The sequence below is a fragment of the Lipotes vexillifer genome, unplaced genomic scaffold (genome assembly GCF_000442215.2).
Source record: "Lipotes vexillifer unplaced genomic scaffold, Lipotes_vexillifer_v1.1 scaffold184, whole genome shotgun sequence".
NCBI lineage: Eukaryota > Metazoa > Chordata > Mammalia > Artiodactyla > Lipotidae > Lipotes > Lipotes vexillifer.
In genome coordinates, this window is record NW_006783561.1 from 2,253,394 (window position 1) to 2,274,184 (window position 20,791).

At 46.6% G+C, this 20,791-nt stretch overlaps 2 protein-coding genes across 5 annotated transcripts in view; one reads left to right on the top strand and one right to left on the bottom strand.

The window, feature by feature from the left end:
* The window catches only part of R3HCC1L (R3H domain and coiled-coil containing 1 like), a 70,016-nt gene extending 62,326 nt beyond the window's left edge, over nt 1–7,690 (top strand). The window contains exon 7 of one of the 2 annotated variants that reach the window (XM_007456234.1): nt 6,882–7,690. In XM_007456234.1, coding sequence (XP_007456296.1) covers nt 6,882–6,949 — 68 coding nt within the window. In that variant the 3' untranslated portion in view covers nt 6,950–7,690. The remainder of the gene's footprint in view (nt 1–6,881) is intronic. The other variant, XM_007456233.1, reaches the window with a different exon arrangement.
* Nucleotides 7,691–10,446: 2,756 nt separating this feature from the next.
* The window catches only part of LOXL4 (lysyl oxidase like 4), a 20,491-nt gene continuing 10,146 nt past the window's right edge, over nt 10,447–20,791 (bottom strand). Inside the window, exons 9-15 of one of the 3 annotated variants that reach the window (XM_007456235.1) lie at nt 19,940–20,107; nt 18,733–18,895; nt 16,312–16,555; nt 15,098–15,213; nt 14,278–14,414; nt 13,799–13,910; nt 10,447–11,738 (exon numbers count right to left, since the gene is read on the bottom strand). In XM_007456235.1, the coding sequence (XP_007456297.1) occupies nt 11,668–11,738; nt 13,799–13,910; nt 14,278–14,414; nt 15,098–15,213; nt 16,312–16,555; nt 18,733–18,895; nt 19,940–20,107 (1,011 nt within the window). In that variant the 3' untranslated portion in view covers nt 10,447–11,667. The remainder of the gene's footprint in view (nt 11,739–13,798; nt 13,911–14,277; nt 14,415–15,097; nt 15,214–16,311; nt 16,556–18,732; nt 18,896–19,939; nt 20,108–20,791) is intronic. The other 2 variants (XM_007456236.1, XM_007456237.1) reach the window with 2 other exon arrangements.

Sequence of the window (20,791 nt, forward strand, 5' to 3'; positions counted from 1 at the left end):
TCCCTATAGTTTGTAGTTGAGGTTAAATGTCTCTCTCCCCTTTATAGGCTGTTGACTTGTACGTAAAGGCTTGGGACTCTGGTTAGCACTTAAGTGCTTTTTATCAACCTTCAGGCTTTAGACAGTCTGATTGCCTTAGCCCTCGATCTGTGGAATCTGTGAAGACAGTTTATTCTGAAAATTCCACTTACCGAAAAGTAACTTCATTTTTCCATTAAACGAATGGAAGTTTCAAACTCCTTGTTTATTGCCAGTCTAACAAGGCCATTAATACTTCCTGTCCACTCTGCTTTGGTGATAGCAGGCAGCTTGCAGACTCTCAGCTGCACTGGCCAGATAACCAGTGACAGAGTGTGTCATGGCAGGTCCTAGAGTTTCAGAGTTGAACCCAACTAATTTTTGAAACCTTAATGATTATAATGAGGCAGTTTTGATTTTTTCCATGCATTCTTGACTCAAAGGCTTCCCATAGACTATAGAAACAGGGGAAGATTCCTCTGGTTTTTAATATATGGCACTGTCAGAGCTAGATTAAAGTAGAATGTGCAGTGTCCTTAACCCTTTATTAATTGGTTATCTCTGAGGAAAATGATTTCTCTGTGATAACCACAGTTATCTCAGAAAATCAATAGAGGGTAATAACAATGATATCTATAAAATTCTTTTTGCAATGTTTCCTGCTTCCCTACGTGTGTAACATCACTTGTATTTCTACAGGTACTGCAATAATAGTTTTGTATGGCTATCACCTGAGTATCCCCCTCTGTTTCTCTGTAGGCACATCAGCATACTGTTCCACTTGAATTTGTTTTAAATGCTCAGCTATGCAAAGGACATTTCAGTGATGAAATTAAAAATGAGGCTGTTGGCTAAGTGGGTACCCTGTTACTTACTTTTTTAAAGAAGGCGTTTAGTTGTGAATAGAGACCCACGGTGGTAAGTTTCTCCTATCCATTGGTCCTGAATCTTTACAGGTTAGAGAGGACTCTTCCTTTATTATGTCTCAGAACTCTCCCATTCTTTATATCTGAGAAAATGCGTATGGAAAATTCCTGATACAGCTTTCTGGCTTCTTTATGCATTGAGCATATACTCTTGTAATTGCCTGCATGGAGCCCAAGACTTCTCACTTAAAGATTTTTTTCTGTGGAAATTAAAAGTACTGTTTAGGTATTAAACAGAACAGATACTTCTGTTCCAGTTCTTCTTCCACTGGAGGGAAAGGGGTCAGTACAGCATAGGAAATAACATTATAGACTCTGGAATCAGACTGCCTGGGTCTACATCTAAGCTCTGCCATTTACTGGCTATGTCACCTTAGGCAAATTACTTACTCTCTGGAGGCCTCTGTTTCACGGAAGTCAAGTGAGATAATCCACAAAAGATACTTAGTCATCTTTAAAACCGATAGGAACACTCTCCCTCCTGTTTCTCTAGGCCTATAATAAGTGTGTGATAAATATGAGCTGCTGCTGTTTTTAGTAGTAGTAGCAATATCATTTTATGGTGAGTCCGGCACAGATTCCAGTACATATTTTTTTTCTTGTCATTACTCTTTTTATTTTCAATTGCCTGTGATACATTATCAACTACATTTGGAATTCACTGTGTACCTACCCTGTGCAAGGCATTGTGCTCCCTAATTAGGAAAGTTAGAGAAACGGCAAGATGTTGTTCCTCTCCTTAAGACTTGCAGTCTGGTGGGGATATCTGCCTTGAGTAAGAAAGAAAATGTGAACCTGATATTTTAAGCAGTTGTTTCTCCTCTCTCTTCAGTTCTGAAGATTTTAAGATTAAAAGCCACATAGAGGTTTTTGCAATTAAAAGGATTGGAAGGAAATTCCTGGCAATATAACATGTTATGATAACTCTGGTTGGGGATGGTATTATCTCCAGTTTAGAGCTGGCCCAGAGAGGTGAAGTAGCTGGCCTGAGGTCACCCAGCTGGTAAATTGAAAGGAGACATTTGAACCTAGGCCTCTCTAATTAAAACCCATGTTCCTTTTATAATACTGTAATCCCTTTTGAAGGAGTTTTGGGGTAATTAACATTTTTTTCCAAAAAAAAAAAATTTAAAAAATTTAAGGTCTTCAGAAAATAAAATATGACAGGCTTCTCTTTAGTTATCCTTTCCAATGGTTAGAGCTGTTGTACTGTCAGAAAATTCTTCCATAGGTCTAACTTAAATCTGTACAATAGTTTAAAACAGTTTCCTCTTCTTTTTTATTTAGTGGAAATTCAGGAACATCTGGACACCATTCTGTTCTAACAGCCTTTAACTGTAAAGATCAGGGCAGATCATTTAGGAGTGAGAGGATCTGGGCTATAATAGAGTTTTTGCCATTAACTAGCTATGTGGCCATGGGCAAGTTTCTTATACCTCTCTGTGCCCCAGTTTCCAACAAAGTGAAAGCAATGCCTGACTTACCTAACCATGGAGAATTTTTTGAGCAACGTAAGTTAACATGTATAAAAATGTTTAAAAGGTGCTTTACGTATTTAGAATACTATTATTTATGTGACTTTTGGGAAATTAGTATTCATTATAATAATATAAGCCAGTAATGACAAATGTGTACTATGTACTTTTGCTCCCCATTCAATATCCATGACAGACAGTGCTAATCAGTCATGACACTCTTGGTGAGTTTTGACTTGACCGTAGCTAATAGATCAGAATTAGCATAGAAATAGAAATCTTTGTGCCATCCTGATATAGGTACTTTTATTAATAATACTATAGAATAATTTCCTAGCCTTTCTTTTTCCCACTTCAAGAGTTCTGCTGTCTGGCACAGTGCCTAGTTCATAAAGAGATACTCAGTGTGCATATTCATTGACTGAATACATGAATGACATTTGTTACTCGAATTTTTCTTCATATGTCTTATTTCACTCATGATTCTACTCTGAACCCTTTCAAGTCCTCCATGATTTTCTTTATAAAATCCAGAGTTGAACATTACATATGGAACCCTTCTAATTAATGAATTTGGAATTTGGGATTTTGAAGTATAAATACTTTCCTGATAACTTCCTTTACCCTACTTTGGTCTTCTTACCCTTTTATTGAGAAGTCTTTGTCTTAATCCTTAAAAAGGAGATTAAGAAATTAAAGCTACTCTGGGGAGAATCGAGAAAAAGGAAGTACTGAAATCATTTTAAGCAAATCATATTTTATATATCTGCAAGATAAGAGCTTTAGTCACAAGTCTCTGAGTGTGAGGAACAGATAGATCTTTTAGTCTAGCAGAGCGCATGACAGATTAGAACTATACTAAGAGTGGGAAGTGAAAACATAGATCGTCCTTGAATACTTTGTATTTGACTTAATCACGTTTTAAATCAAGGATTCACACTAAATGATAAAACCACATTTTAAAGACCAGGCTCAGGAATACGTGTAAAATTTTCCCATGTTCCACTTATCAGAACATTTGAGTCCCACCTAAAGTTGGAATCAAAGTTTTCAGAATAAGCTACTCTCATTTTCAAAGCCTGCCATAATTTTATTTCATAACTTTGTTCCATTTTATTCTTGGGGGGTATATGATTAATTGGCTGGTTCTAAAAGGCCATCTTTTGGGTCATAGGTCTGAGAGGCAGAGTTAAGTAAACAATAATTTGATCCCTTAGTTTGATTAATGAAATCACTGAGAACTTAAAAGTAAAATCATCTCTATAGGATACTTAGTCAACTGTAATAAAAATTTAATCACAGTCAGCTGCCTTCTGAAATCCTTTTTAGGAATTCCATTATTCTGCCTTCAAGAACAGTGCTGCGTTGCTGACTCATAATCTAGGTCTTAACGGCATTTTCTTGGTGTCTTTTCTCCCTGGACGTGAAGTTCCCTTCATTTCTAACCACATTTCCTTTCTTTTTAATCTGACCATTTTCTGTGGGATGCAGTATTTATCCATATTTTTGGTGTCACCTGCTGTTTAGTAAACTTACGTCTCTGGCCTATATCAGAGATGAAAATGTTTATGGACTGACTGACCATTTCACCAATTATTGCTAAGTAAATAACACGTGTTATACTTAATACATTGATAATCATTCCACCCTCTAGAGTTAAATGCTCCCTTAACACTTATGTGAGCCAGACTATTTTTTCCCAGTATATTGATGATTAATACATACTTGGTAAGCCTGAAATCTAAAACGAAGAGGTTATTTATGTTACCTCTCCTTGATCTACCAGGTCTGTCAATCCATAAAAGAAGGCAGTTAGATTAGTTTGACCAGACTTGTACTTCAAGTCTCAGGTTGATTATTACTCTGTAGGTGGCTACAAGTGGATTTTGTGATGATTTTTCTTCATTATTTTCTTAGGTGTAGAAGTAAATTTTGAAGGTTTTAATTTCCATCCCTTTTCTTTATTTTTGTAAACACGGCACCAAACTGGCCCCTTTTTCATCTTTAGCACTTTCTGTTCCCTCAGTGAGAAGTCAACTCATTTAATGTAATCATTTCTGCCAATTTATTTCTTATACTGAGAAATAAAAGTCTTCAGGGCCAGCTTATGTTAGTGCCTTAGGTTAGTCATTTCATGCTAACACTATATTCTTCTTTGGTTCCTTGCCCTTATGGCTGCTGTTGGGCTTTCTCTTACTTTTTTTAATTGGTGGAGTTAAAGTTAATAGGAGCTTTTTTAATACAGTCTATCAGCTATTACCTACTTTCTTTTCTCTTTGATAAAGGGGAAACATGTTTATTCTTTATCTTTCGCAAAATACTTTTTTCCCCCACATTTGTTCCTTTTCTGTGTAAATATTTTCAGATCCTCTCTTCAGAGGTCAGGACAGTAGAAAATATGCTGATTTAAGGATTAAGGACCTGGGTTCCAGGTTCAGGTTTTCACTGATTATGTGATCTTAGGCAAGTTACTTAACACCTCCAAGCTTCCATTTTTTTCTTTAAGATGAAGAAGATATTTTTAGGTCTCATCCTAACCTGTATTTCTGTATTCTGTTCATGTCTATACTTATAAATTTAAGCCTCACATTTTCACTATTTCTTTGTGCTTCTCAGTTTGTCTCTCTATTCTTGCTGACTTTATCATATGGTTTGCCACCAGAATTTCCTCTTATATTTACATATATTTGGTAATACAGATCTACAGTCTTTTGTTGGAAAGCATTAGTGTAGGAAATGTTTCAGGATTCTAACCTTTTCCAATTTTAGAAAGATAATATATTAATACATGTTTCATAACACCAAAATCGAACCCATTAGCATTAATATTTCTGTGGCCTTATGTCCTTTCAGGTTATATTTACCACCAAAGGAGCTTTGACCCCAAACTTTTTTAAAAAAAAAAACAACTTTTTTTTCAGTGCTACTTCGATTTTGAAGTCACGGATTATGGACCAGTCATTCGTTTTACTCCTGCTCCTGGATTTCTTTTCCTAAAGCTTCCCATATTGCCTCTCTGGTTTAAGTTTCTGAGTTTATTGAAAAATCTGAGTTCTAATAATTCACTTTTCTAGTTTCTTCACTTTTTCTTGGAACCCAGGACCACTTTTTGATTGTTTTCATCCAAGGTGGCCTTTGCCTTTAGATCCTCTCCTAACTTTTCTGTTTGTAAAATCAGAACCACAGTCAGCCTTCCTAAGAAATCCCAGAATCCTTTAGACAAGCCAGTTATCCTTCATGCTATCTCCCTGGAGAATCTCAACCCAATTTAAGCCTGCCTTAAAGCTGAGTCACATGACACTGAGCCTTCAGTTTGGAATTTACTGACCCCCATTTTTTGCCTCTTGTAACTTTGCTGCTATTTTCAGATAATGCCACAAGATGGTGCCCAAATAGCAGCAAATTTCTCTTTCACATTTCCAAGTGCCAGTTAGCTTCCTTATCAAGTTCTTTGCCCTTAAAGTTGAGTCAAATATAGTATAGGAATTCCGTAAGGGACTCTGCTGATTTGGAAAGACATGTCAGGATAGCAAGAATTAACTCTGAACTCACCTTGATTTCTGTAATCCCCCTGGTTCATGACTTGCAAAATCTTTTAGTGAAAGAATTGCCCTTGGAAGGAAGCACTTAGGCTTAATCATCTACATTTTATGGTGTCAAGATCAATGACTGACTAGCCATGAAATGAGAACTGGTATTGTGGCACCTAGTGAAGTACCTGGGTCACCAAACCGTGTATGGTCTTTATTGTCTCAGGTATTGGTGACAGTGTTAAATGGAAACTAAGCTTCTGTGTTAAAATTTGAAGATGGATTGCCCAGATTTGTGCATTTTTTGTTTTTAGAAACAGTTCTTAGTTTCCCTCCATTATATGTGGTCATTTTTCCATGTTGGAATTGGTGTTCCAGATTTCTGGCTCCTGAAAGTGCTCTGAAAATATTGAAATTTGATTTTCCTGTGAAAGTTTTTTTTTTTTTTTTTTGTAGAATTGTAGTAGAGAGATATGACTAAAGCCCAGTGGCTACTATTTCCATTTGAGCAGGAAAGTAGAAGAAAAATATTGAAACATATTCTTGATGCCTATTGAAATATTTATATAGATCAGTAGACTGGGAATAATGGGCAATTTTACTGAAGCACTAACACAGTTTAGAAAGATAATTAAAATAAATATATTATCAGCAAGACAAAAATCTGGATCCTGCTCGGTTCTGACTTATTCCATATGCTTTTTATTTCTATTGGCCACAGATCTTTCTCTTTTTATTATATAGTAAGAGAAACATTGTTCCCACTTACAAAGCACTTGGAAAGTTAAAAATATTGACTCTTGGAATCAGGTAAGAGAAAACCAGGGAATTTACCTGTCTCATGATTAAAGTTCGCCTTGTAATTCAGATTAAGCGAAAGTCACTGGTTATGTGAAGTTATATTACCATCTTAACGCTGCCCTTATTTACAGAGAGAAAACAATTGGAAGCCAAGCAACGGGAAGACATCTGGGAAGGCAGAGACCAGTCTGCAGTTTGAACATCACTTGATGACAGGGATAATTCCAGGAATTCAGAAAATATTTCCAGTCTTCAGAGGATTCTTCCAGAGCTCTGTGTACATGCAGATGTGCATGTTAAAGAAAGAGATAAGCAATCAAGACAAGGGCTGACGAGGTATAGGAGGAAGATAGACTCCTGTTTGTCTTCACTCCTAAATGCAGTTCTTTGGAACTGCCTTAACTGTGTTGGACATGGAAGGAAGCCATCAGCTAGGAAGAAACTTGGAAGATGTGACTTCCAAGAGTCCTCTGGACAGGGCAAGTCACACTTCCAAGATGTTTTAAGCAAATGCAAAACAGAGGATTCAAACCTGTGATGATGGGAGATTAAGGCACCGCAAAGGCAGGGTGTTCCTTAGTACCTCACAAAGCTGAGAACAGCAGTATTGCAGGGGGGCGGGTGAGGTGGGTGGTCAGAGGGGAGGGAGCTGTTAGTACAAGGAGGTGGAACGGTATGGTATCTGGTGTGCTTGGTATTCACAGAATCTGCACTGCCGGTTCCAGAACCCCAAAGTTGGTGAACTGCAGCAGGTGTAGGTATTTGGACTCCAGAGCTTGTACTAAGCTGAGTGCCTGGGGCTGCTCCAGCTGCATGGCAGCCTGGGGCCTGCCCGCTTCATTCCTTACAGGAAGCCGGTCTTGGGAGCTGTGTGCCAGTTCCAGTTTAAGCAGTACTATCACGTTGTAAGAGAAGGACATTAAAGCCCATTTTATGACATACATCACTCTGCTGTTGGTCAGTTTTGTCATTCCCCTAAAGAAATTAGAGAGCAGTTCTCCCCTTATCTTCATCCCTGTAATGCTGTGCATGGGTTTGGTGGATCTGTTGGTTTTATTGAATCCCACTGAGTAGACTGCTGCTCATCTGTGTGCCCCAGAGTATACTACAGAAATACTCTCCTGGGATTGGTATGTGGTGGCTCCTCTCCCCTTCTTGTCCTCTTTGCACATCCCCACCCCACCCTCTTGCCTTTTGCCATTTTTGTCCAGTCTGACATCCTGCAGGAGGCATCTGGCACACAGCATGTTCTTGGTATGATCTTCTCTGCCTTTGCCAGAGGCATTTGGCAAAGCCACACCAGCTCGTCCATTATAGTGAAGAGCAGCCAGAGTCAAACACACACCTCTGGGCAGTAGGAGATTTCCTAAAAGACATGGACAAGTCAGAGCAGTCAGCTCAGGCTTTATCCTTCTCATATCTGCATTCTGAGTGTTTTTGAAGAAGTCGTAGTGGTAGACCTCCAGATGCTGAGAGAGCAAGAAATGGTGTCTCATTGTGCTTTCAATGAGGGCAGCAGCCTCATTTTTGTATGATTTAGTGCCCATGACAATGATGGATTATTAGCATTGCCTAGAAGATGGTGTAGTGGGGCTCCGTCCAAACGTTCCTCAAATGACACTGGCCGTGGGTCTTGATCCCTGCCGCTGTTCCGGTCTTAGAGTCCTCTGACAGTTCCTCGGCATTGTTTTTCTCATCCTTTGTCTGTTCTGAAACTGTCCCTTGTTCATGTTCAATACCTCCATTCCAAGTTTGGAGGGGTCATTAAGTCCTCTTGACCCTCTGCCCCAGTACTACTTAGGGCAGGGCCCCTCTCTTTGGCACTGGCTGTACAGCTTGTGCTGTCATCATAGAACAGAGGGAAGTCTGTTTGAACAGTATGGCTGCATTTGAAAGGAAATGCAGGAAACTAGCCAGGTTTCATACTGAACAGTATACCTCTGAGGTAGACCTTTGCTGTTTTGATTCTTCAAGGCTGAGAATGGCCTTGGGCGGTAAAAAAAAAAAAAAAAAGTGATTGTTCCTATCACTTGCCTTTGAGGGTGCTTCCCCTTTCTGGCAGCATTTTGGCTTCTAAGTGCATTGTTAATGGTAACACATAGTCCCGTGTTTATTACCCAGTTTTCTTGTAGTACTCATAATTTCAAGAAGTTAACTTTTGTCCTCATTCTAATGCTGTGTACTTGGTGGCTAGTAACTTACACTTTTTTTCGGATAACTGTCAGCCACCTCTAACTTTCAGATTTATCCTTATAAGTAGATCCAGAGAAAGGATTTTTTTAGCCCAAACTGAAAGCTATGGAGTGCTCCTGCTTCGGCCCTTAGTAGAGAATGTGCTTTTTAGTTGTATTTTTCTGGTAGCTGGAATTGATGTATACTGGCTGGAGGTAAGAAAGAGCACCTGCCCTGACCCAGCACGGACTACTTGAGCTTGTCCAGACAGGAGCCAGATCCTTGGTCATATCTACACCATGCCTTCATACACTGAGCTAACTGGAGAGCACCCTGTAGCTACCACTGGCTCCTTTGGTAGATATCTGAGAAGAAAGCTAATGCACTCTGCTGTGTGTTATATGTTGCTTCATGTATGTTGAACTTCTGAATCCCAGTATCACCTGGAATTTACAGTAGACAGATACATTCCATTAGAGTTCCAGTGTACTCCCCACGGAGTGGAAGTCTTCGTGGAATGGGGATAAGTTAGGCGTCTGAATGGTAAGCTGAGCTTCCTAGTACTTAAGTTTCTCTGAGACAAGAATGCCAAGGCGAAAATCATCAGACAGTTTTGGTTCTGTCTGGAATTTGGTGGTTGCTATTCTGTTAACATTCCTCATCTAGTTACAAGTCATGCCAGCCGCATCTTCCCACATCCTTCCCTTTCAAGTCAGAGGTGTAACAGCACAACCCTTGTATAGCTTTTTCCAAGAATTAGAACGGGCTGCACCTATCAAATGTGTGATGTGGGCAGCAAGACTGAGACCAGAGCCGGTGGCTGGCTGCCTGGCCTGCTTTTTCTGGCCTTCTTGGAAACTTGGATCCAGCCAGAAGCTGTGGGTAACCTCCCTGCCTGAATCTAGTCATCAGTCACCACACGCTCCCCCGCCAGCTACACATTCTTTCACAGACCATTGGGTGCATGTGCGAGTATAATGTTGTTACTGTTTGGGAGATGTTTGCTGGATCCAACAGGAAATCAGTCCTTCCCTTGTTTACCTAAACTGCCATGCCAAGGTATAGTGCTCCCTCTGCCCTAATGAAGGACGTGAGGGAGTTGAGAAGAGGAATGGTAGAGGAGAAGGAAAAGCGCACTTCTTTGTATTCACAGAGGATACCCCAGAGCGCGTCCCTTTTTACCGGCTAAGGGCAGTTCTCATGTGAGGACGGGAGGGCTATTGTAATCTTGCCCCATCTACCACCACTCACTCTGGCCTTGCAGCCTTGGTTGTAAAAGTTTACCATCTTTGGACTTTTCCTTCTTTCCTCCTACTTTTCATCCCTTAACCTTTCCAACCCATGTTTCACCACAGAGCCTAGGGAGGGAATGGCGAAGCAGACTGCAGGCTGATGTCGGAGAAGTGCAGTGGGGCCGTTGTGAGTAGTATGTGGGCTCCACACATCTTAGTCACCAGGTCACCAGGAGTGAAAAGGGGTAGAGTTAGGGTGCTGGGAACTGCCAAGAATCACAGCCAGTCTTGTCTTTGTAGCAGTCCATAGTGAGCAACCTTTATTGGCATTAGGGCATCAGACCTGTAAGGATCATCTCTCAAGTGTGTCTTAGTGGAGACAGGATTAAGAATCATGTCCTGGAAGACCATGGGATTTTATACCACCTGAGCAAGGGCCTGTCCACAGCCAGGTCAAGCAGGGATGGTGGCCTTTCCTAGGTTTAGTCCTTAACTAAATTAAATGTTCCCCCTTCTGACCTCTCCGTAGTCTCCTGTCCTCCACTCTACCAGACCTGTCTTCTTTTTCCTGCAGAGATGAGCGGCCTGTTTGACCCACGTTCTTTCCGCTGCAAAATTTCATTCAATGCAAAATTCACTCCAGAAGACTGGGGGACCCGACCTTTAGGCCGGTCCTGAGGTGCACAGTGACCTTGCCTGCTGGGGTTAGGGCAAGTGTTCTTCCCTTGGCAGGGGGCCTGGCAGCAGCTGGGGTCCACAGCACCCCGGGACTCTTTCTGTTCGGCCTCCTCTTGCTGCTCTGCGGGAAGGCCATATCTGGCCACTCCTGTGAATCTTGCCCCGTCTCAAGCACTCAGTAACTGGTGGTTTGGGCCCGTCAGGAGATAAAGGGATGCTTGAGGCCTAAGCTTCCAGGGATATTAGAAACACGCATATGTGCAGTAGGATAAAGGTAAGGGCACTAAAGAACAGACTCTTAGAGAGTAGGGTAGCTGAATTCTAAATGCGGACCTATCAAGCAAGGGACTGAATTCTCCAGCTTCTTTGCCAGTTGTGACTTTGATACAAGTTGTGTTGCACAGAGCTCCTAGCAGAGAGCTGACCTCTCCTCCTGTGTATTTCGGTCCTCCTCCAAGACATTTGCAAAGCACCATTTAGATGGGGGACTGGGCCACAGTCCATTCCTAAGGAACTGATAGCTCCTGAACCAGGAACTCTGGGGCAAGATCCGGGGAAGACTGGGTCTCCTATGGAAGAGGAGCTCAGCTGAACGAAGCCTGAAGGCCATAGTCCAGAGACCAAAGGCCCTCAGGGGATAGACCCAGAGCCATCCTGAGGGAGCAGTGCCGTCCTGGTGTGGTGATCTTGCCATCAAAAGGCTTCCTGAGCAGGTTCTTGGTGCCCCTTGGCACTGGCCCCTTACCCTCTGAGTTAGGGCTCTGTGAAGGGCATCGCTCCAATAAGCTGAGGTATCTGGTGTGTGGGCAGCAGCTGGGGGTGCGCAGGGGTGCCTTCAGATGAGGTTGTTCCTGAGACGCTGCTCCTGTTCCAGGGAGCGCTCTGTGCTAGCTCGGTGTGCGTCCCCTGCGGAACAGAGGAGGGCAGGTAAGTAGTCGACCTGACCGGGGTCTCATCCCCTCCCTGACAACTTCACAAACACCAAGACATCCTGCCCAGCTCAGCCTTTCCATCAGGTTAGTCGTGGGCACAAACGATCCGTTTTATGGAAATAGATGCCAACAGATGCGTACTTGCAGGGACATCGGGAAGATAGGCTGTTGTGTGGAAAGGGTTGTGCTGGTCACTCTCCCTCACCCCCTCCCCAGGTTCATTCTCTACCCTTCTTGTTCTCTCATGCCCTGGAGACCTGAACCCTAGAGACTGCCGACTGATGTAGGTCACTGGGAAGAAACAGCACGAGATTAGAGGATGGAAGGAGAGAGGCCGGGGCATTTCTTCCCCCGTTTGTGCAGTGATATTCTCCTGCCCGCTGCTCCCTCCTCCTCAGTGCTAGTGCTCGCCTGGCTCCAGGACACACTTTTCCCCTTCAAGCCCAAGGTGATAACAACATTCCACTCTTGCTTATCCCTGGACGTCTCAACACTCCTCATCTCCTTAGTCCTACTGACACCTCAGTGTAGTCCTCTCATTAAATAACCTCCTACTCTCACCTGAGTGTGCCCTGTGTTTCCTGAAAGGACCCTGGAGGGGTCAGAGCTGCGTAGTGTTCTTTCCTTCCTTGCTGCCCTGGCCCCCTTGTAGCCTGCCAGCAGCATCACAGAGGCTGTGCCTCCACACCGGCAGCCTTAGGTTCCAACCCCTTCTCTCTCTCACGCTTCTGTCTCACTTAATGGCAGCAGAATCTACTCAGTTTCACGATTTTCAAATCCTTATTTCTCTTCTCACTGTCTTCCATCTGTTGCCAGAGTTACCTTTTGAAAATCTGATCTTCCTGCCTCCTTGGCTGAAATTTGTTAGTGGTTCCCAGAAGCCCACAGGATCAAGTCCATTCTCTCGGCAGGAGCCACCGTAACCCTCCCTGCAAAGAGCTCTAGTGGGTGTGACTGCATAGCCCTATTTTACAAAAGAGAAGACTTCTGAGGAGGAGATTTCCTCACTGTCTTAAAGCCAGAAGGTGGTGGAACTGGATTTGGTGCCCAGTGAAGCCCTCTGAAGCCAAATCCTATGCGCCTTCTCCTCGTCCCCTCTCTGACCTGTGCCTCTCCTTTGCAACCAGCTCAGATGTCCCTTCCTCTGCGAAACCTCGGCTGGCCTCCAGGTGGTTGATCAGAGAGCGCTCTGCTTGCTCAGCAGTAGTTCACAGCGGTCTGGGGTACCCAGTAGGATTGGGGTTACCCATTTGCATGTCTGCTTACCCTACCTGACACTTAGCTCTGCCTTTTACTCCTATTTATGTTCCTAGTGTCTGGCAGTGCTCAACACAGAGGTACTCTGCTCAACACAGAGGTCTTAATAAATGTTTGTTGACTAAATGAACACACCTGCTCCACCCTCTGTGTGCAAAGCGTGGGAGTGACTGCACACACCCCACAGCAAATACAAGCACTTTAAACTCTTAAGGTAGAGGAACTGCTACCTTTCTGTACAGGCAAGTGAGGCAGCCACCTCCTTACTCTGCTCCCCACCGGACTGTTGCTTCTTTGCCTGAGATTACCAATCCTGCAAGTGTCCTGAGCCCTGTTCTCCGTGGTCCGCGTCCTGTAAGCAGTGATCAGGGCTGGCGGTAGCAACACGGATCTGGGGGACTTCTACGTTTGCCTTTGAGGCAGTCAGCCTGGGATGGAGGCAACTAAGAAAGACCCTATGAAAGGAAGGGGAAAAATAACAGACTGGAAAGGGGAAATCCTGACATGGCCTGAAGTAACAGGAAAGATTCCAGGACAGATGGGAGACTGAGATTACAATCCAAACAACCTTAAGGACAAAGAGGGATGTAGGAATAGTTACTGGGTGGGGCTGATGCAGCTTGTTTCAGAAATCTATGAACTTCTGTGAAGTTGTCAAAGGCAATTCATCTCTGTCCCCTCCCCAGCCTTGCACACACACTGCAGTCACACATGGACACAGGGTCTTCCAGCTCCCCGAGCTCGCACGGGGCTGGTCTCACAGTGGCCTGCGGTCACCTGTGTGGCAGTCGTGCAGCCAGACCCGTTGCCCATCATATTTGCAGCGGCACCGCACCACGTTGTTCGAGAAATCGGACTCTGCCACCTCGAGCTTGGGGTTCACGACCACCTGGAGTGAGAGATGGGCCAGCTGAAAACAGGTGACTTGGCTTCTGAGTTGACAGTGGCTGTGACATCCTTTACATTTCATGTAGTCTTGCAAACTGTGCGCCTCTTCTTCATTAAACCTTACAGTCACCCCAGGAAGTAGGCATTAAGGTCCTTATTTTATAGATGGGGACTGAGTTGTGACGTGCCCCTTGTTCACTGAATCAGGACTCAAACCTAGGTCCTGGATTCTGATCCCTTCCCCTGTGGTGCGCCAGACCTGTCAGAGATCCTATTTATGAAGCTCTCTTTCTTCATTTGACCTCAGGGAGCTTTTGGAACATCTGGAAGAAATGGAGCTCCTGTGGGGAATCCCTAAGCCCACTTACCTGGAAGATATAATCCCCAGGGCCCACGTCTGTGATATCCACCCACTGGCAATCAATGTCATGTCGGTAGGTGTCCCAGCAGCCAACGGTCACGCCCTGTTCCCCAAAGTTGGCACATGCGTAGCGCCTCTGCATTCCTGTAATGGAGGGTGTTGACAGTTATTGAGTCCCTGAATAGGTGCTTGACACCAAGCACCTGCTAGATCTTTCACATCCTTTACCATTTAATCCTCAAACCAGCCTTGCCAATTAAATGCAGTCAGACTAGGGGCCTGGGCTTCAGCTAAATATCTTGCCTGTCGGAGCCAGAATTCCGACTAAGCATGAATCCAGCACCATAGCAAAGCCCATCTGTGACAGAGATTATTTCTTTGGATGCACTAGTGGAAATTCCTGTTGGCCTAGGAAATGTGATTAGAAGATTCCAGCCCTACTACGCTAATTCACTTGCCCATACAAGCCTGAGGAGAGCCAGTGTTTTACCATGCCATTTCTAAGGGCTAGGAACTGTGGGTGTGCGAATAGGAATCAGACAATCAATCCATGCTAAGTCCCAAAGGACTCAGAAGTGAAACAGGTCTGCAACTATTATCCAAAAGAGAAAGCGTTAAGCATTTCAAAAGTGGTACACAGTATGCTGGGAATGCAGAGGAAGTAGAGGCGGTAAGAAATGTATCTTTTTGAATCACCTTGAGTGCTGACTGTTGCCAGGCTGGAGTCTCCAGCTGCCTGAGGCTGTTAAGCAGGGCAGAGGGGATCCTTAGCCCAAAGGGGCCTAGGAATATAACAGAGGAGGATGTGCCAACAGGAAACCACATACCTGTAGGGCAATTTGTGTCCTCTAGACAGAAGCTGGCCTTGTGCCCCTCAGCCACCTTGGAGCCATTGAGAGTGAGGAGGTCATAGTGGGTGAAGACCTCAATGCTGTGGTAGTGCCTGCAGAAGGGGCAGAGCTGTCAGCCTGGCAGCAACAGGAGAGGGTCCTCACAGAGGAGCTGGTAGGGACGACTGAGGCACTAGGCCCCATCATTACCCCGAGAGGAACGTTACCATAGCAGGGCAGTGCCCTTCTCCCCGGCAAGCCCACGATGAGTGTGACCCATGCCTACTTTCCTGGCACCCCTGCCAGGCAGCAAGACATAGCTTCCCTCGTCACCTAGGGTCTCACCCAGGCGAGGAGAGGTAAAAGCTCCAGGAGACTGCCTGGCTACAAGGCCTGAGGCCTGCAGGTGGAAAGAAGAGACACGTCCAGGGACCAGCCCAGGAGCAGAGTTGCTGAGTGAGGAGGGATGCTTCCTCTGCTCCCTGCCAGTCTGGGCCCAAATTGCTACCACTGTTTCCAGTTCTAATGACAGCTCTTCATGCTGCGGGGAAAGGTACTTATTTTCTCAGCAAGGCCAAGTCCCAAAGTCACTGCCTGTTCCTCTCAGCTTTCCCCACCCACGGCTGCGTGATGAAGAAAAAAACACCCTTTTCCATTCTGCCTTTGTCACAGACATCATCTCTCCTTCTGTCTGGGCTGGAAGCTCCTGATAGGAAAGAACGCTCATTGTCTCCTTCCAGCGCCAGCAGCTCTTCCTTGCGGGCCTCGCTTTGCTGCTGCAGAAACCAGCAAGCTTTTTCTGCACAGCCAGCATCCTGGATGGGATGGCTATTCTGGGTCTCCAGGTTTCTAGGAGTCCCCACTTCACCCGGCTTTTAAAGACAAGGCCTCAGGGCCAACAGAAAAATTGTCCACTATCATTCTAACAGAGACCAGCTCTGCTGGCAAGGACTGCTCTGTTGAACACTGTAGTGGAGATGGACATGTGGGTACCTCCTGGGCAGGTGAGGGAGTGATGGAGAGGGCAGGTTGATGCTCCTGGGATTACTCACTGCCGCCCGGAGGCGAGGCCAGTGAGGCGTCTAGGAAGGAAGGCTCTTTCCCAGAGCGCACGCCCCTCCCAGGAAGGCTTGCCCGGAAGAGACCAGACCGGTTGTCTCCCTGGACCCTGGTTTCGTCCCCCTAGAGCCGAGGCCTGAGCAGGCACTAACCTGTGGCACTGGTGCCAAATCCAGCTGTGGCGTCCTGTCTTGGGACGAAAGTCGGCCCGGCCCAGGTTGTAGATCTGTGAGGAGAAGCGCAAGAGGCGCCGGTGTCCGTAGGGCCAGTCCATGCGGTCAGCGGACCGGGAGAGGCAGTTCTCTTCATGGGCACAGTACAGCTGGCTAAGCGGGCGGTCCTCCAGGTAGGCCGTCTCCTGCACTAGCTGCGCGTTCAGCACGAGGTCTGCGGCACCTGGGCACGGTGGAGACCCAGAGGCTAGGAAGGCAGCCGGTTTGGCTCCCTGGCCTAGGGGACAGCCTTGCCTCCAGACTAAGCTCTTTTGGAGGCGCCGGAAGAGTAGGGCGGTTTAGGAGTCAGGCGATGTGAGTTCTAATAACAGGAAAGATCTATCACCTTAGCCTAAGCTTGCTGGCCTTGGGGCCAGACTGGGTTCCTCTCTTGGCTTGGTATTTAGTTACACCATTAACTAGCTCTGGGACTTGCTCAAGCTTTTGTCTTTCATTTTCCTCATCTGGATGACGGGGAGAGGAAGAAGATTAGTGTGATGGTACCTGCAACGCGCTTAGATCATGGTTGGCCCACGGTAAGCATGCGGTTGATGTAAGCTAGTATTTCTTCTGTAGAATGCGTCTCAGCCCGTAAGTGCCTCTGTAGCCTAGCTCATATAACCCCGCAGTAAGCTCTGCTGGCCCCTAGCTTGTTACCTCAGCTCACTCTTTCTCTGGGCCTCAGTTCCAGCAATGCGAGGGGCAGAGGGGGAGGGCTGGAGAGCTGGAAGAGTTAAGCGCCGAGCCTGCCCCTGGGTTCTGCCGTTCTGGCGCATATTCTGCTGCAGTTCCTAAGCCTGTGCTTCTTCCAAGGTTCCTGTTCTACCCTGGTTGCTATCAGGGGTGTTCATACCAGGGCATCCTGTGCATTCTCCTCTGAGCCATCGTGGACATTCTGGTGCGTAAAAATCCAACACGCTAGAGCCTGTGTCTCCATAAGTTGCTCAGTGCCTCTCCCGTTCCCTTCCTGTCACAGGGGCTCTTACCCTCCTCAGAAGCCAGCGTGTTGTCCCTCACTGTGTCAGTACAGAAATGAGGAGATGCACAGCTTTTGCATGTAACGTCAAGAGAGGAATTTGCCAATTCTCAATGTTTGTTCATGCAAAAACTGGGTTACACTTTAGATTTGGGGCAGAGCTATCATATGGGTGAGCCTTGTGCTGACGATGGTGAGATGGGAACACAGGTTTATTTCAGGGGACAGGCGTCGAGGGTGGGAGCTTGTTTGCTGGATGGTGTCTGTACTACCACTAAATGCTCTTGGAATTCCTGAGGCATATTTTGGAGAGAGCTAAGGGTATGCCCACCGACAGACCCCAGAATTCCTGAGGGAACACAGTGCTTTCAGAGAGAAGAAGAGAGGGTAAAGGCAAGAAAGAAGTGAGAAAAACTACAGGGGAGGAATAGGGACGACCACAGAGATGGCAGGTCGGCTGTCTGTGCTCAGCCGTTGTGAAGCATCAAATGCATTCAGGAGAAGAGCTGCCACTCCAGGCAGTGGAACAGAGGGGTACAGGGTCCTGGGAGGGGAGAGACGGGGAAGCCGGCCCCATCGCCCTGCAGGGGAGGGTGTGCTGTAAGGGCTGGCACTCTTCCAGCGTGCTCTGGACAGAGGAAGCCCTAAAGCTCGCTGACAAGAGTTAAGCATGTCTTGGCATTGAAGCCTGGCTGGGACGAAGGGCAAGTGGCCACTCAGGTTGGTGGCAGCCTGCAGCCTTTGGACTGGATACGGTTATCCTGGGCCAGACCAGGTTGGCAGATGTCAAACAGATGCTTCTACCCCAAGAATCTGGGGGTGTGGGGCAGACCGATGCCTCAAAATGGTCCTGACCTAAAGTCTTTTGGGTAAATCCCACAGCTCACCGTAGGCCCCAGGTGTCCTCACATTTCCATACCCTCTACAACAGTTTTCAAACTCTTTTCTTACTACAGACTGTAGTAAGAAATATATTTAATGTTGTGACACACATAAATAATTCCAAGAGAAAAATATTACCCTTACTAAATGTATCACATCATTGTTTTCTATCCTGTTTTTTTAAACTATTGGTCGTGACGCATCGATTGGAAAACACTGTTGTGTATCCTTACTTTTTCACATATTCTCTGTTTTGATTCTCACAGTAACTCCATGAGATGGGCAGGGCAGGGTTTGTATCCCCATGTGGCAGGTGATTTGGCCACGCACGTGGTAAATGGCGGAGCTGGTGTTCTGCATCCAGCCCTCCTTCCACTCCCTAACCCTGCTGGCCTTGGAGCTGGGACCAGCACTCAGGGCCCTCCCTGAGGACAGGAGGTGTGGGCTTGCAAAATTAGGGGAGCCCGGGCCGGCCTGTCCCACCGGCCCCTCCCGTTACTCACTGTCTGTGCAGGAGACTCCGGCTGAGAAGCGCCCTGCACCATGGGAGCAGTGCACCGGCCCGTGCCTTTGACACTGCTGCAAGGCCAGCTCTGTGCCTGAGCAGTGCACCCCGCTCATCACCACTTCTCCGGCCCCCGGCGTCCCCTGCCAGTACCAGGTGTCCTACGAAAACAGCCAGCATCACCCAGTCAGGGCTGAGATGTGCTTTTAGAGTCACCTGACTCCCATCTGAGGCTTGGACCCCATCAGACCACCCACACCGGGCTGTGCCCAGCCTTGGCCTGAAATCTTTAGTGATGCTACTTTGGACCCCTCTGGTATTAGAAACGTCTTCCATGTGTTGAGGCAAAAATCCACTGCTATGCCCTGTTGCCATCACTCTCCCCGATGGCAGACCTCAGCTGTTTGTTTGAAGAGGAAGGTCCTGTTCCCTTCCTGTTCACTCAGGCCTGTCCCATTTCCCCAGCTGTTCTTCATACAACCCTAGATGGTCGGTTGCGCTCGGGGTTGAGCCCAGTTCTCCCGGGTGAAGCATGCCCAGTATTGCCCGGCAGCCAGTGTGGGCGAAGTTGAAAAGGTTTCTCCATGGCAGCCATGCCCCAGGCCTCTTGATTTTGTTTCCTTGATATCTTTTGAATCTATCCACTTGTTTCCCCTGGTCCAAGCCAGCACCATTCTCAGCTGGGCTACTGTAATAGTGTGTTTCTCTGTATTTATGTTAACCTCCACCCCAACTGTTTGCCGAACAGCAAGGAAGAAATCTTTTAAAAATCTGCATTGCGGGCTTTGAATGGTGTGGCCCGTCTCCTCCTTCACCCTGGCGCTTCACCCCACTCCCTCTTGATAGCCGCACTCCACCCCCGGCCCCTGATTTCCTCAACAGAATCAAGCGTTCTCCGGCCACAAAGTCTTTGCGTGGGCTCTTTATTCCTTCCCCCACCTCGTCTGGCTCACTTCTATTCATTGTTCCTGCAGACACAATTGTGTGCCTGTTGTGTGAACGTTTTATGAATGACTGCATCCCTCACTTGACTGTATGTGGCGACTGACTGCTCCGTTAGGCAGGAACTGTGTCCTGTTCACCACAGTATCCCAGCACCCAGCATTATATTGGCGCATAGTTTCACTCATAATTAACTGTTGAGTGAATGAATGAAGGGTTAGCAGCTTTAGCACAGGAAGTTTTGGACCACAGCAAGGACCTACCTTGATGGCATGGTTGGCAAAGCCCAGGCCAAGCTGTCGGCAGGCCACCATGGCTTCGCTGAGGCCCCAGTGGTCGCTGCACACGGCCCCCCAGCGCTGGACCCCGTTCACGTCCACCTGCACCTCCACCACCCCCTCCTCGGGGCTGCGTCCGCCGGCCAAGCGCACCTGCAATGGTCAGGGGTGTGTGAGGGGTGGGGCCGCCTTAGGAGGGGAGAGCTCAGGGCTGCCGGCCTGGAAACCTGCAGCCCTGGACGTGACACTCTGCTCCTCTGGCTTAGTATCCTCTGTAAAGTGAGGACGTTTTATCAGATAGTCCCTAATGTCCCTGCCCGCTCGAGAAATCTGACTGAGCGCCTGCACCTGGGGCTCTCACTCTGGTACTTGCCCTCCTGCTACCTGAAATCCTACCACTGATGACAACGTGCCTATTGCCAAGGGTTTTCCTAGCTATCGTCCCGTTCACAATGACCCTATGGGACAGCTGACCCCATTTTACAGAAGAGAACCAAGGTCTGAGGCGAGAGACTTGCCCACAGTCCATGTTAGCGTGACCCTTGAACTCTGACCACCCCACTCAGCCTCCCAGTGCCACTCCCGGGTGCTGACATCCTGTGGCCCTCTGCCCTAGGCACCGTCTCTCTCAGCTTCACAGGGGACCTGAGAGGGTGGGGGGGGGAGAGCCCATGCACCTGAAGAGTCCCATCGATATTCTGACATCTCTGAAGGCTAGAACCTGGCCCTGAGGGGAAGTAGGCCAGGCCAGGGGAGACTCCCAGAGGAGGGGGCACTCCAGGCTGGCTCCAGGCAGGCTCTGGGGCCCAGAGCACCAGCTGCCTCTCATGAACCGCT